Below are 17799 nucleotides of genomic sequence, written 5' to 3' on the forward strand. Positions count from 1 at the left end.
ACAAGTGATTAAAAAAATTGTTGTATCAATGTGAGTGACATATTCGTTGAAAGCATTGTGGCGAATGTTGGCATCACTATGCTGTTAGTAAATAATCACTACAACAAAACTCGCAAACAACTCTACTTATGTACAAGGCAACAAAGAATAATCCACATACATAACCCGCAGCTTAAAGCAACGAGATTATCTCACATACACATATGTAGTCCACAGCTAAGTGAAGAAGTTGTTACTTACAAATACACACGCATACAGCTAAATAACCAAGTATGCGATACAACTGCTCCATATTCGTGAAAAGTTTAGACCTTAGGAGAAATATGCGAACGAGGCAACAGAGAGTATAAAAGCAGCGCAAACTGAGGTATAAATAATCAGTTTGATTTAAACACAGTTTGATTTAAACATTATTCGACAGTTCAGCGATTCGAACGTTAGCAGAAGGTGCATAATTATCAGGAACGCCACAAAATTCGTTACAGTATCAATTTTATTTTATATTGGGAAACACCGCTTAGTTTTGGCACGCTGATTTGATTACTACGGCAGTAGTGGCTAAACATATGTTTTTACTTGTATCGTCACATGTTTGAAACTAGGTATTTTATGCTCAATTTCAAGGCAGGTTTAACAAGAGGAAATAACGTCGTTTATGAGTAGGTTGTGCGAGAATTGAGGCCAAAATGACTCACGTGTGAATATTATATAAGTAAGCAATGTATGCTTTATAGGTATTTCCATTCTTAATGCAACTGACGTTTTTTTAAATAATTATCGTAGCCTGAAGTATTGTAAAGCTCGAGCATCACCAGAGCTTTCGATACATGAAATTCCCTCGAGTAATGGCTTACGATATAGATTTGTATTAGTGTTGATGTCGGAATGGACGCGATTCCGAGCAAGCCACTTTGAATTAATATATAGGACATAAATTACTGTTATAAATTTTGTTTACTTTGTTTGGACAAAACAATGTTAAGAACTTTTTATTGGTAGCAATATATGCACATAAAGGCACTCAAGAAATGGTTTGTATATTGATACTCATTAACAATAAAGTATAGCAAAATTTAATGGTAGTTTGAGTTCATTTTAGTAGCAAGTTCTTTTTATGGAAGAGACTCAATTTAAGTACTTTTTTCTTCTATTTATTTCATTTATCCAATCTTAGTCCAACTTTAATTTTGGTAAAACTGAGGTCGGCTGCTTTATGTTTACTCTATGTTTTCGAGAGGTATTAAATTTATTGGATTTAAGATATACAAAACGATACTTTTAGCACGGGATTCAAGGGGTTGATAAGCGTAATACAACCTTGAACCTCACCTACGCGGGGGGAATCCTGTTAAAAATTTGAGTGTATCATACACATATTTAGCAGGCGAGGCTCCGGCGACCCCAAGTTCCTCATGGAACTAGGGGCTGGGGAGGACGGGATGGCCCAGAATTTTTAATGTGGTCACATTAGTTGTTCCCGAGATGATCAGACTAGTGCCTTGATGGTGATTTGTTAGCAGAACGTACCGAATCAATATCCGACAAAGGATCTTCAACATCGATAACACTACCCAAAGTCTTCGGATAGTATGTTGTTTCTGTTGTAGCAGTGCTAGGGTAGTATCTTCATCGTTAATACAGCAACAACAACATACTTTTAGCACGTGTATCTATCAACACAGTGATCCGACTGAAGTTATACAATGCTTTTCTCTTGTTTTACGTCATTGAGAAAGAGATAGATAAATACTAGAAGCTCTCTAGGGTCAACCCCACTTTCCAAAATCGTGTCAGTCCTATTAGCTGAAGCCTTTCATTCTCCGTTTCCTCTTGCGGTAAAATGGAATACATGTATTTAATCAAAAGAAAGGTAATAAAAACGCTCTTCTGTCACTATTCAAAGACAGGCCCGGTTGAAAAACACTGCAATCGAGCAGTCACCTACAAAATTCCAAACAACAGATCTAAGATACCTAGAAGGAAAATTTAATAAGACTAAGGTTTTTTTTTTCAGAAAATAAAACAACACAACACTGAAAGAGATTCGTGGGGCGCCAAGGCCTTCCCCTTCTAACACACTCTTCAAAAACATTTGTAGCATACGTAACCAATTACATAAAAGGATTTTGTCTAATTTAAATGACATTAAAACTAGCAATAAAAAATCCTTAAAAAATAAAATTGAACAAAATTCAAGACTACAGTAGTAACAACAAGTCGTAAAGCCTCTGCACGTGCTTAAAACACAAATCCACTAAATACGTTGTAACATCGCGTGCCGCCAACAAATCAACCACATTTATAAAGAGGTCGAGATAGGCACATAATTTTATGAAACAAATTTGACGACAAAGGGATTTAAAAAACGCTATAATAAAATCGACTTCTACATTTTAAACTTCGCATACATCAGATGAAGCTCAAGATTTCAACATTAACTGGCAAATGACGGCAAATGTCTGTGGTGAGGATTTTTCGATTTTAAGAGTTTACAATGCACGATTTATAAAAATAAAAATAAAATTACATGTACATACATACGTTTATAGATATGTAGTGTTTATTTGTAAAAGCTAGACATGCGACGCGTATTACGCGGTATTAGGGCACAACAACACCAGCAGCAACCCACCTAAACCCGGTTGGCCGCAAAAGCAAAAACAAATAACAGCAAGGATATAATGAAATGCACATAAAAGTAACGCAAAATGAAGCGCTCGAAAACGATGAAGCCACAGCCATAGATCTTGCTAAAAAAAAAATTGAATGTATTTGTTGTTGTAACAACCGCCATTTTCACGCCATATTCTTTTCAATGTGTGCTCCCTGTTATCCTACTAAACCCCCACTAAACTTTTGCTAGTCATACTTCATTCGCTTTATTTTACACAAAATCCACTTGGATTTGCCTTTCAATAAAAATGCAAATTTTTCAACGCCTTTCACGCATTTCCTTTTGTGCTTTTACATTGCTTTCGGGGTTTTTATCAGTTTATATAATGTTACTTACACCTTTAAATTTTTGTGGGTGCTTTGAAGTTTTTATTATTATGCTGCTTCTGCTTTTTCAGTCGCTTATCTTTTTAAATATAAAAAATGCAAGAAATACCTTTTATTTTCAACGAATGTCGTATTTTTGTAATTTTCTTTTTTAAAGTTTTTAGTATTGTCTCCTCCTTCCTGCACTTTGTTTTTATATTCAGTTCATAATAATTTTGCTAAAACTCTCTATTTTAATTTTAACTGAGTTTTACTTACCTTCACTTGGGACTCGGTCATTCCTAAGGCATACGCAAGTTTCGCGCGTTCAGGTCCTGCCAGATATTTCGTTTGCTCGAACGTTTTTTCTAGCGCGAATATTTGCTGTCCACTAAATGTTGGGCGGGTGTGCTTCTTCTTACCATCCTTATCGTTGCTTTGATGGTGTTGATGCGCTTGGGAGAGACTCGCCGACACTGAGGAAGAGAGAAAAGTTATATTTGATTAGAAAGGAACTCTAGAGTAAATAAAAAAATAATAAAAATGAATCGTTGAAAGAAAGAAAAATGTGACTGAAGATTGCCGAAACTGGTTTATGTCTAAGCCAAATTTCAAAAGGATGACCCTAAATCGTTATGGGTTTAAAATAGAACTTTATAAACCTATTTAATTTTCCATGAAAAAGACACTTAAAATCTTCAAACTCTATACCAATGAAGGTCAGTCCAACATAGTAAAACCGCACACATGTGAAGAAATCGATTCTACAGAAATGCATGATCATTTAAGTTTGGAAGATTCCGCTATTTTTAGAGATCAGCGTTATGCGTCACTGTGATTCTCAGTTCAAGCGATATGTACAGAACAGTGACAGAAGAATATTATGATCTACCTAAATCACAATTTTGAATAATCGAAACTACAAATATCCTCGGACTTACGTTGAAACGAAGCACTGCTACAACAATAACAGCAACAAGTGTATAAGTTCTTACAATGTTTCCCCCCGGAAGATTTCTTGTCCTTGTTTTTGTTGTCTGGAAATGTGGTTCTTGACATTGCAAAACCTGTAATTCTCCTTTACTTCCGATGCGCTTTGTTCACGTAATACTGTTTTCACACAGACGGCTCATTGAATAATAAAGGCAGTTTTCTACATTAAGACGCTAATTGAGCTCAATCTTCCCTACAAAATTCGAATCTATTATTATTTCATTAGTAGCTAATCGAATGCCTAATGAAGTCAAAAGCACAATGCAACTCTGTTGGCAGCGTTCCGCTTCCGTTTCCGCTTCTTAGTTTTTGGTGTGTTCAGTGCTTAAAAATGTCATTTGTCAAAGCAAATGTCCTTGTCTGCATGGCGGAACGATACAAGGTGGCCGCATCGAACAGCTGATTATAACCTTTTTTATTTGATTTGATACATCAACTACCGGCGCAGTACGATTTTGACATTTGTTCATCGAATTTACAAGTACATGGAATTTTTTTTGTTTGTAGGTATGTCACCATGCTCCCACCTTGTATCGTTCCGCCATGATTGTCTGTCTCATCCTTCATACTAATCGAGCAGTTACTTCTGTGTGAAAGCAAAAAATTTACGATTTCATTAGCAGGTGAAATGAGATCATTAAGTTTCTGTGTGAAAACAGTATAAGTGTTGGAGTTTTCCCCTTGGCAACGCTTAAAGCTATACCTGCTTCAATTGCTTATTCCCTCATTTCCTTATCCCCTCATTTCCTTCGTCACTACTTCTCAGCCCATCATTTAATAGTTTTTTCCTAGGTTCTCCTATGACCTACAACGCAGATATTGAATGCTTCTCTTTCAATAAATAAAGTGTCATTCTATGTGTTTTTGCGCTTAATATCGCAGTTTATTGTTACTGTGATGAGAGCAGGGATCGCCATCGCGATTATCATTACCTATCCCCCAGTCATATATTATTCCCTAGATGCAGATGATGGCAGTGAGTAACGGCAATTTCTTGGAATCGATTTACTTAGATCTTTAAGAAGTCGTGACCAAGTCACATTCAAACGAATATTTGTCAACTCTGGTTCCCCACAGTAATGGATGTATCGAAGATGCATGAACACCCCGCAAGTTCGGTTTATCTAAAATTCAAATCCGATACAGAGTAGGAACCTGTGAAAACATAAAATTTTTCAGATATGCACATTCTTATAGGAAGAAACTAAGCTGCCAGAGCGTAAATGTGGTATTTTCAGGGATGAATTTCCCAACAAAATGACTACGAGCAGACTTCACGACGGCTTAAACTTTTTTCTTCTTAAAATGACTCTACTTAAGAACATACCCTTTAACGTAGAGTAAACCACGTTTAATTTTTCGAAAGCAGAATAAACTTAATTGGGTAAGCAATAAATACCCACACAGATTCGTCCTTCACTCCAGCTCAATTTAAATAACTGCGTTGTGCATTTACTCTTAACTAAAATCATTTCACATAATTAGGGATCATTTAATAATGGGCTGACATTAATTGAGCGAATTGAGTATGGAACAAAAGCACAGCAGGCAAGTCAAAGAGTCGGTGGAAGGATGAATGCTACAGGAAATAGAAGAGGAAACAGGAAAGGAAAGGAATGTCGTATGTCAAGTGTATGCGGCAACCCTCGTTGTGACAGTTCTATAAATGCGGTTTAGCGCCATTCAAACACAAGACAAAAAGGATAAATTGTGCGACTTGAAATTGCACTGGAGTGGGCGACTGCCTTTTCGTCAAGTATGCATACAAACGAATATTCTTTTGTCACTGTATAGTACAACCCAAGGGCATTTTCACACTTAACCAACAACAATATAACGCCGCCCTTTATATACACTTCTAATGATTACCTCCCTCAGGGAGCTGCATGGATTCAATACAAACAAACAATTCAAGCTGAAGAGGGAATTACTTACTTGCGCGCCATGTACCGCTAAATAGCCATGAGAAAGCTACCGTGAACGTATGTTTGTATGTAAGAATGTATTAACATTTAATTTATATCTATGTTTATGTAAGTTTTATTGGCTTATATAAAAGTGAACAAGTATACAACACTCAACTACCGTTCCAGCACCTGCCTTAAATTTCCTAACTGCCCGGATTTATACGTCGCCTGTTTGGCTAATTGATTTTCACGTTGTTCATGAAAATGAAAATGGCGCCAGAGGGCCCTTTAACAAATTATGTTATCCGTAAATACAAACGCGTACTTAAGTTTTTGTAATTTGTTGTAAATAAGTATGTGTGAGTGTGCAATATATTATCCCTGCTTCTAGTAAATGTATTTTATTTTCTATGCGTGCAACGTAATTAATTTGCGGACAATTTGCGTTTGTTAATTTGATGGCCATTGGGCGGCTCGAACTTGCTTGAGCTCCATTGGGGACGTACACTTTTGATGCTCATTATGACATTTGTTTTAATTGTTTTTATTCTGATTTTTTTTGTTGTTGCCTGCTACTACGCCTCCACAGCATTACCGCAAAAGAGGCTCCATTTGCATTGATTCGATTTAGTGCTTGTAATTTTTTATCTCAAATGTCTAATTAGTGTGTAATTATTATTTTTGGTTAACGTGAACAAATTTAATGAAATTAATGTACGGTGATTTTCGATAATTTTGTAATTTGGTAGGCAAATTAGAAAGCGGGTGGTTATTTATTTTATTACTAGCTGACCCGGCAGACGTTGCTCTGCCCTAAATTTGGTCTATCTGCATTCGTTTTAATAAGCTTATTCCGTCTAACTCTGCCCTCGCCCCTCTACTTTTTCCTACTGTTTGTATTCAAACCTCCCTCCGTATTTTTCGTTTCATCTATCTCCATCTTCCTCTCATTCTATCTCTTTCTCAGTCTCCTTCTCCTACTCTCTTTTCTCCTCTCTCAAGTTTTTCTCATTCTTCTTCATATCTTATTGCCAGTCCCAGAGGGTGGTATGTATTTTGTTCCAGTCCCATTCCGGGTCTCAGTCTCAGTCTCAGTTCCAGTGCTAGTCCTAATCCCAGTCCCAGTACCGTGCGTTTGATAGGCATATTTTATAAACGAATTTTACGATTGCCCCTCTTCTCATTTTGTGTGCAATCTCCGAAATAATTTGAGATATTGAAATAGATCTCACATCACAATGTAGTACTCATTTCTACCTTTCGTTTGACACCCATGTTGTAAAAACTAATTTTGGGTCACATTTGGGTCAATAACTCTGGAACCGGATAAGATATCCTGATGAGAGATGTCTTAAATTTTAGGATAGAAGTCTAGTAATATAATAGTAAAAGTTTCATTCAATTCAATGGAGTAGTTTTTGTGTGTGGTGGGCATAATGGTAAAAAACAAAATTTTTGGTCACCCTGGGTCCACATTTTGGGCAATAACTCGGGAACTGGGTGAGATATCCAAATGAAGGTTATCCTAAGTTTTAAGTTAGACGTCATGTGATAGAACGGTGAAGTTTCATGCAATTCTAACCAGTAGTTTTTACGTGATACAATGATACAAGTTGTAATTTAAAATCAAAAATACTTGGGTATGTTATCTCAAATTGATTGAAGGGTCTTTGACGTATTATAGTTAGCGCTGGACTTTTACAAGTTCTCTGCTAGCTGCTGTGGTTGTTGTATGGAATACCTTTATTTCCCGCATGCTAATATATAGTTAATGACCACGACTGTCTACTATAGATCTACCCATGTCCTTTACTCGTTGTGGTCTGGTCATAATCTTCATATGGCAAAACCCTATTGCTCAACCATCCTCAATCCATTTAATTTAGAGCTTCGGATGCTTTCCAAATACTAAGGTTTTAGCTTAAAATACACTGCCATATGACGAAATTTCAAATGACGTAGAATTCTCTGGGGAGTCTGAGTACATTGCATCTCTACTTAAAAGCTGCCACAAACTTCAGTTTGCGAGTATGGTAATCGGCTTTGGAAGCACTAGTCTCCTCCAGAGGTAGATTAAGGATTCTGCTTTTGCTGAGTATCCTTTCAGTACCAAGATTGCCTGATTCGGAAGGTGGTTTTTACCAGCTTTGGACCTTTCTTCAAATCGTATGCCCGCTTTTCGATGCAAGTTTTCCATTGTAGCTTTCAATCGAGTGTCATTGTAATATACAGTTATGGTTCATTTCTTGTTGGCCATTCAACTAAAAGTATGTACGTACATATATTGTACTACCTTTTCAAAATTAGTAAGCCAGTATACTCTGTAGTAGTAAGGTCTCATTATTCTACCCACCTCTTTGTTGTGGGAATTCGGCTTGGATGCGTTTAATCCTGTTCAAATACTTCTCAAAATCTGTATGATTGTTACTTCGAGCTCAGAAACATGCCTATAAATGGCCAAAAAGTTTCCATACTCAGATGGAAGGCGAACTAATCGGATCCAGGGCGGGAGAGGTAGTTGTTACACGTGTATCAACAGCGCTAAAGTCTGAGCTATATGTATTTCAGTTAATTATTTAATAGAAGGAAGTGTCTACTTCAGAACCGCCTACGGCTGAACCTGTTTATGGGAGAGCGTTTGCCTCATTTTACATCATATTTTCCGTCTCTCATAGTTCTGCGCTGATTCGTAACTAGTGCGATTCATTGCATTGTTATAATACAACGAATAAGTGCTCAAATTCTCCCATAAGGTAACACACAGCATCTACCCATCAAAGTGGAGATATTCTGCGACTTTGACAAATGCGATAATTGCTAGGCATTCTTGCTTTAGAAAAATTTGTTTCAGAATCGTTGTCGAGTTACGGTTAGAGCGACAGAGGGTTCTATTCATTTCGATGCTTTATTATTCTAGACAGCAAGCCAATGAGTAGTTAATAATTCTGATCTGCTTAGAAGGTCATTTGTGCTTGTGCTACTCATATAATCGGCCTAAACTAATGGCTAAAAGCCGGCAGAGGTATTAATGCATCTCGTATCGAATGAAAGACTAATCAGTAGGTTTTTGCTTCTTTACCGCTCATAAAAAAAATTTAAATAATTAAAGTAGCGATAACCTTCGAAGAGATTTTAGGTCGGGGTTATCTTCCAACTTGCGCCGTGCTCCTTTTAATTTTTCCTGCAAATTGGCAGGACGGGACCTACTTGTTTTCTGCCGACTCCGAACGGCATATGCAAGGCAGATGAAGTTTCACTGAGATCTTTTCATGGCAGAAATACACACGGAGTGCTTGCCAAAAAAAAAAAAAAACTTCTTCGAATTAAAAAAACGTGTTTCTAAAATTTTGGTGTTGTTTTAACCGGGTGTGAACCCAGGATCTTCGGTGTGGTAGGCAGAGCACGCTACTATCACACCACGGCCGCCGCCAGCCCGCTTGTTAAAGTAAAATATCATCATTGAGGGGTTGTTATACTCCTAATAATGACTTTTATATTTTATCTCCTTTAATATGGCCCACCGTCCATTAATGCATCATAAAGATACATTGCGAACGCCATTCCCACTTCATTTTCATAATTTTAAAATGGTGGTGTTTTATTTCATTAGCATATCTTACCTACTTGAAGAAACCAACCATTAAATTTTCTCTGGCTTCAATGTCTCTTCCTATTATTTCTTCTCTACTCAAGGCAACGCAGCTCACGCTGTGATTAACTTACAAATCAAACTTGTAACTTTATTGCCCATTTCCAAACAACACTCGTCTCATTGAAGTCACCTAACCCCGAAATTTGCTTGGCGACATTATTTTAGTTTCACAAACTTTTATTCCTGTACTGCTCAACAACTTTTCATTGTATATACTTTCATATACCCAGCAAGCATTATTATAACCAAATCGAAAATGAGTATTTTGCAGCTGATTTAATATGCGAAGGTTCGGATTATAAGTCATATTTATGATGTAGTGTATAACGAAAAAACTGGGATTCAGCAAACGCATCCTTGCTCTCTGTCTGAACGATCGCCATGCTGGTCTTCAATACAGCTAAAGTAAAACAAAGAAAGATGAAAGTGACAAAAATTGTTGCACTTGAGCACTTGACATGAAACCCGCTTCTCTTGCAAGTGAGCACAATGTTCTAACCGCTATGTTATAACGCACAAATCTGGTAATTCATTATTGCCAGTGAACAGCTGATGTTATTTTGTAATTCAAAACAAGTAAGGACGGGACTTCATACCTTTCATGAATGGGGCTGAACAATAATCTTATCCCATTCGTAATCGCCAAATAATGCGCTGTATAAGGTAAGAAATATACAATGAACATATGTGCATACCTAAACGATTTTAATGATTTTTAATAATCGGGGATTGCCCATATTGCTTTTTTTTTTTTTTTAAATGTATGAAAACATTTATTTGAAGCAATTTTTTTAATTTTATAATTTATTTAATAATTTGGGAAAAATTTAAACAACGTGACATCAGGACGGACAAGGCGACAGCTGTTTCGATTATACCTTGTAAATCTCTTCAAAGCCTTTTCTCCCGGGAGTGGGAGTCGAACTCGCACCCCTACGATAGTTGAAATGGTTGTAAATGTAGCTGAATGCGTTTACAACCATTTCAACTATCGTAGGGGTGCGAGTTCGACTCCCACTCCCGGGAGAAAAGGCTTTGAAGAGATTTACAAGGTATAATCGAAACAGCTGTCGCCTTGTCCGTCCTGATGTCACGTTGTTTAAATTTTTCCCAAATTATTAAATAAACGATTTTAAGATAAATATAAAAAAATAGCAAAAAACCCTGTTATCTGAACGACCGGTTGTATGGGATATATATTATATGTAGCTCCGATCGAAATGATTTTTACAGGAAATCTTCTATGATATATTAGAATAAATATCACCAAGTTTAACGTTTTTATATTGGAAACTATGGGAGCAATTGCCAAAAATCTTTCTATCTGAACGGTCGGTTGTATGGGATATATACTATATATAGCTCCGATCAAAGCGATTTTTTCAGAAAATCTATAATATATTAAAATATATATCACCGAGTTTCACGTTTATACTTTCTAAATTAAGGGAGAAATGACCAAAAATCTTTCTATCTGAACGATCGGTTGTATGGGATATAACTATATATAACTCCGATCAAAGTAATTTTTTCAGGATATCTTTTATGATATATTAGAATATATGTCACCGAGTTTCGCGTTTATACTTTCTAAATTGCGGCAGGAATGACCAAAATCGTCTTATCTGAACGATCGGTTGTATGGGAGATATATGTTATAGTGGTCCGATCCTACCGGATCCGACAAATGTCTAATATAATACAAAAATACATCCTTGTGCCAAGTTTCATTGAGATATCTCAAAATTTGGGGGACTAGTTTGCGTTCAAACAGACAGACGGACGGACGGACAGACGAACATGGCTATATCAACTCAGTTCGTCCCCTGATCAATTCGATATACTTAATGGTGAGTATATCTTCTATATTTCTCAACGTTACAAACATCGGACCAAAGTTAATATACCATTTCATGTTCATGAAAGGTATAAAAATTATCCGGTATAATCAGTATTGGTATATTGTATCAAAAGCGGGTGATTGTCCAGCTTCATATATATATGTGATAGTTTAGTTGTCTTCGCGGGCTTTAAGTACTTTCATCATGTTGAGTCCTTTTTAAGTACAGAGTACATTTAGGGTATTGAGTAAGTCCGTTTGAGTACTCAGAATCGATAATTTGAAGATTCGAGTACTGTAACTACTTTTGAGAATCAAGTTGCTAATAGATTTTGTATCGATACTGGCCCACACTAATGGTTAGTAGCTACATAAACATACCAAAGATGACAACAATTAATTTCGGAATTATTGAGAGGTTGTGCTCAAGTTAACTCAAAATATATTTTTTTTAAATCAGAGCAAGGTACTCTTTGGCAAGTCTTTAAAAGAATTATGACTGAAGCACGCCAAAGTTCACGAACAATTTCTAAAATGCTAACTGTGTAGTTCCTTACGCGAGCACATACATTTACAATAAACCCACCCAACCCCGCGTAAATAAGCAGCTGTGTAGCGCATTTAGAAACAATTAATAAATGCCAAAACAGTCAAAACGACAAAGTTTTTAGTGGCATTGCTTTTTTGTTGTTATTTGCCAGGTGTTGTTGTAGCTGTTGCCTGTTGGAGTAGTCTTGCTTGGTTGACTTGTAATTTACCCCGTCTTTGTTCTGCATGAAATGTGTAAAACTGCGCATAATAAAATTTATAATGAAATAATGACATTGTTACAATTTTCGAAAAGTTTTTAAGTAGCTTGTAAACATGGCTTTTAAATTTGTTGGCCAAAAAGTCAATAATGAACGTTTTCTAGAAATATGGGAAACAAGCACTATTAAGGAATTTGAATGTAATTGAAAAAGTTTTACAGGTAAATGAATTGAGAGGAAATTTTCAATTACCGTGGTAATAAAGTAACAAAGGGATAACATTTGAAAGAATAAGTTTTAGGTGGAATTTTACTACTATATATGTATAACGAAATGCTTTTCGAATCGCTTGCCTATAAACATTCTCATCCCAATAAGATTCTTATCGGCAGGCTGTGCATTTAGTTCAATTGTGGTACCCAACCCAATGAGATTCTGTTCTAAGTCAAGAATAAAAATTTGGAATTAATTAAGTGATTATTTAAACATGAAGAATAAATTGGTTATGCTGCCTAATCACAGCAGATTCTTTTAGGGCGAAGTAGTTGCTATTAATGAGCCGAGACTCGAACATGTTCGGAGCTGCCAAAAATAACCGAAAGTTCTTTAAATATATTATGACGAATATAAGTAATCTCGACACATCACTGCAAAACTACAACAGCAATCTAACCAGATGAGGCAACAAACAGCTACGCACACAAGTACACAGCAGCTATGAGTGTAAACGACATTACTCACCCATAAACACAGTTACAAAGAGCGGATTTCACATTAGATAAACCACAAACATATACATATATAGAAGGTATGAGAGAATTAATAATAATTTAATCGAAAAGGCTGCGAAAAGTCTAGACCCTGGAGGAAATAGGCGAACTAGGCAACTGAAGGATGCGCAATCTATGAAACAGTCTATAGTCTGATTTTGAATTGCTGTAATTGAAGCATTTCATATATAATGTCAATTGTGAAGTATTACTACCATAGTAGTGTTGTAAATAAAGAACATTTTGATATACTGATGGGATGAGTTTATTTATTCGACAGTTCAGCGATTCGAGCGATAACAAAAGTCAAGATTTATCGAAAATTTCTAACATTCGCGAAGTAAAGTACTGCTTTGTGGAAGACCCATGGGAAATTTAGCAGTTTCAATAGATATCTTCTCTAAAAGAATGTACTTACTCCTTTTTAACTACAACTCATAATCGAGAAAATGCCATGGTTGATGTAAAGCACGTCATTAATAAAAATTTTTAAAAAACATTTAATATAAACACTTATTCTTTAAACAACACCAAAGGAAATCTAATGAAATTTGCAAACATAATGAGCCAAAATCTGTGATCCTTATAATATAGGGCGATATACACCATAAATGTATTGTGACGAATATTGGTGACATTAAGTGATACCCACATTACTAATCTGATACTAAGTAAATAAAGACACAACAACAATAAAGCAAGCAGCCACACTTGTATGTACGTAAACAACTTAATAATTATGTCTACACATATGTCCATACAAGCAGCGGAGAGAAACGCACAAACACATGCATATATCTGAAATACTCCCAAAAGTAGGCAATCATCGGTGGAAGTATCACTCACATATACACGCGCATATGGCTGTGCAAGAAGCTATAGTGTGCATCTGCAGTTATAACTGAGAAATTTATAGCTGGTAAACAAGTAGTAAATTCTAGAAACAGAAACGCCTAGAAGTATGCGAACGAGACACCATAGAGTATAAAAGGAGTTAAAGCTGAGTAAGCAGATTCAGTTTGATTTAAGCACGCTATCTGTTGAGAAGTAGAAGTGTTATTGTGAAAGTAGTCTAATAAAGACCATTTTGCATTACTGAATATTGGAGTTATTTATTCAAGAGTTTAGTGATTCGAACGTTAGCAGAAGGTTGCAAATAAGCGGAATTGCACAAAATTCGTTACAGTATTTTGTATATAGTATATTTATTTATTTATTTATTTATTTAAGCCAATTAAAAAAGAATCTTATAGGCTAATTATAAAAGTGTAAAGTAGTTAATAATGTATAATAATATAAATTACCTTACTTATAAAAAGTATTTAAAATACTCAGAAAGCCATCTTTCGAACAAGAAAAATCTATCTCACAAAATTTAGAAATTCTATTGAACTCAATTAAGGCTCTAGTAATTGGAGCATTCCGCGCATAAAGAGCCCTGAGAACACCAATATGAAAACACTCAGAAGCACGAAGAGCTATAGCCGGTATATTAATGAAAATCCTCTCCAAGAGCACAGGGCAATCAGCAACCCCACGTAACAAATCGAAAACGAACGACAACGATAAAATTGTCCTCCTGTCCTGCAATGATTTTAAGTTGATCAATAAGCAACGAGCTTTATAAGTCGGGATAGGATCCGAGAAGCGCAGACTGCTTAATGCAAAGCGTACGAATACTTTTTGGATTCGTTCAATTCTTGCAACATGGCAGGAATAATACGGAGACCAGATGACCAGATGAAACAAGCGTATTCAAGTTTGGATCGCACAAACGCAGAATATAAAAGCTTTAGCGTATACGGGTCACTGAAATCCAAGCTATGACGCCTAACAAAAGCTAGCATGGCATACGACTTAGCAATGCACACATTAATATGACTTGAAAACGAAAACTTCTTGTCAAATGTTACACCCAAGTCCGTAATTTCACTAACCCGCAACAGGGGCGAGTTTGATATTTGATACACGGTATCAATCAAGTTGACACGCTTCGAGAAAGTTATTTGAAAGCACTTTTTTAGGTTATGTGATAACCGATTATTATTACACCAGTTACTAAGTTTATCCAAAGCTTCTTGCAACAATACCGCATCATGAAGGCTATGAATAGGCAAGTATATCTTCAGGTCATCTGCATACAGCAAGAATCTTACTTTAGATAAGCAAGAGCGAATATCATTAATAAACATGACAAAAAACAGTGGACCCAGGATACTACCTTGTGGAATACCGGAGGAAGCAACGAATGGACGAAACCTAACACCATCAACTACAACCATGCAACGACGCTTAAATAAGTAGGATTCAATCCAACTCAAAAATACTGAGTGAAAGCCCAAACAGGCTAAGTTTTTTATCAAAATAACATGGGAAACCCGATCGAATGCCTTGGAAAAGTCAGTATACACAGCGTCAACCTGATATCCTGCCTGAAAAGCTGCAAGGCAGTCATCCGAGAAAATAGTCAGATTAGACACAGTTGAACGTCCTGCAAAAAATCCATGCTGCTCAGGACACACAAAATTCTTTACACAGAAACGTAATTTATCTTGGATGATACATTCAAAGAGCTTCGCAATGGTGGACAGTTTTGAAATAGGCCTATAATTAGTAATATCATTTTTATTGCCGCTCTTGAAAATAGGTGTAATGAATGCTACTTTCCACGCATCAATAAAAGTACCTGTAGATAAACATTGTTTAAACATAATTGCAGAGAACCCATCGATATCGGTAACCGTCGACGTCTTAAGCCGAATAAGCCCATTAAGAACATCTTCTTTAGACAATACTACATTACCGAAGTCAATCGAAGCCTGAATATTAAAAGTAATGTTATCATGATTGACAGAGTCAGAAGTGAAATTGTTCATAAAGTATTCAGCAAAAAGTTTTGCAGCATCCTCCGGAGTATCGACAGCTTCTTCAGCAAGAAAAAGAGAGGACGGAATATTCGAAACTGATTTCTTCGAGTTGACAAAGTTCCAAAATGATTTTGGATTAGATTTAAGATTTTCCTCAAAATTTAAAATATAATTTCTGTGTAGGAATTTATCCAGACACGTGAATTTCTTATCATACTCTTTATACAAGTTGAAAAACGTTGGATTTTGAGTTCTTTTAAATTTACGGAAAATTTTATTTTTCAAATTCCGGAGTTTCATCAAGGCTCTATTATGCCAGGGCACCTTGTACTTCTTTTTGGAAGCCAAGGGAATGACTTTTCTACAAATTTGCAGAACAGTAGACTTAAATATCTCAAACCTTTTAGTGGTATCAAGACTGCAAAACAAATTATCCCAATTTATTTCCAGCAAAAGATTGTTCAAGTTCGAAAAATCACATCTCTTAAAATTAAAAGAAACATTAGAGCTGGTAGTACTCGCTTCGGCAAATTTATAAAACTCAAGATCAAGAACTAATGGAACATGATGCAAATCGGATTTTTTAATAGGAGAAATACATTCAAAAAGTGAAAAATTTAGATTATTAGATAAAAATATCAAATCCAAAGCACGACCTAGTCTGTTTGAAAAACGATTAATTTGTTTAATATCAATACTTAAAAAACTATCTATTAAATATATTTCACTGGAGCCAATGACCTCACATGCTATTAAAGCCGAGTTTGATAGAGTCTGTGACCATTTAACATTACCCAGATTAAAATCACCCAGCACGCAGAGATGATCACTACCAACTTTGTTCAATGCCAGTGACGTAATATTATCGACATGTGCAGTGTATAAGTCGTAGCTACTATTGGGCGGAATATATGAAGCACAAACAAAAACAGTGTCTGATTAGCCTCGAATGCATACACATAGCTGGTCAAGTAGCGCACTATTATTTTCCAGTATGATTTCAGAAGCATGATGTTTGGAATGTACCGCAATGAGAACTCCACCACCTCGTGCACAACCAGTAAGGTTTGAATTTCTGTCTTTGCGAAAAACATTGTATAACATAGGATCAAAATATTCCTCGCTGAATAAGTTTTCATTTAGCCACGTCTCAATGAAGACAAAAACATCATATTCTTCATGGGAGCTAAATAGCCGCACCAGCTGGGATTTTGTTCTAACACCAGCCATATTCTGCATATATAATCTTAGGTGATTATTTCTTCCATCCAACCCAACCGATTGCCGTCGGAAATCGGTTGGTTTTCGTCGTTTTTTGGCTTGAATTTAAATGGGCGCACAACAATATTTGCAGGCCATAGTTCAGGCTGCAACAGCATCGCATATGAGTTGGCATTAACGCCTAACTTGAAATTAAGGTGTCTCAAAGAGCTCGGATCTACACCTTTCTTGCTAAGACTGCTGCAAATAATGGAGTTTTCTTCCATACCAGTATGTCTAGCAATATATTTTTTTACCTGGTCAGCTGTTGCTGAAGTAGAAAAGGGAGCTATATGGAGCCATTTTCTTCTGACAAAAGCTCGTAACTCATTACTGGAGCTCGACCCAATAAATAAGAGTTTAATTAATTTCCGAGCGTTTGCATTTTTTGGGGGGCTAGCGTTGATATTTGCCCTGGAATCAGCATTGTTACCAGAACCTTGCAACAGATTTGAATTTAAATCGCTTTGGGAAGAATTTGCTGTACTCGAACCTGAGGACTTATTTTTGCTTTTATTAGACCTCTTTTTTTTACGCACATTGTTCCAATCACTTTGGTTATCAGCACCTGCAGATGGTTCATCTAAATTAGTTGCACTCATATTGGCTGGAAACACTGGCGGCGCAGTCGGAGTACCAGTAGCGGGAGTAGCAACATGAGGGGACGGCAGCATTTTCTCTTGGCCAGTAGAAGCAGAAGAAGAGGTATAAGAAGAGGAAGTATTAGTAACTACACTAGTTGACAAAGCAGCAACGAAGGCGTATGGCATATTTGTTGTTGA

At 36.2% G+C, this 17799-nt stretch overlaps 1 protein-coding gene across 1 annotated transcript in view; it reads right to left on the reverse strand.

The window, feature by feature from the left end:
• Positions 1-17799, reverse strand: part of HGTX (HGTX homeodomain transcription factor) — a 68621-nt gene that overhangs the window by 17484 nt on the left and 33338 nt on the right. Inside the window, exon 3 of the mRNA XM_067787135.1 lies at positions 3259-3455. Within this exon, the coding sequence (XP_067643236.1) occupies positions 3259-3455 (197 nt within the window). The remainder of the gene's footprint in view (positions 1-3258; positions 3456-17799) is intronic.

This window comes from Eurosta solidaginis, chromosome 5 (assembly GCF_040869045.1).
Source record: "Eurosta solidaginis isolate ZX-2024a chromosome 5, ASM4086904v1, whole genome shotgun sequence".
NCBI classification, from domain to species: domain Eukaryota; kingdom Metazoa; phylum Arthropoda; class Insecta; order Diptera; family Tephritidae; genus Eurosta; species Eurosta solidaginis.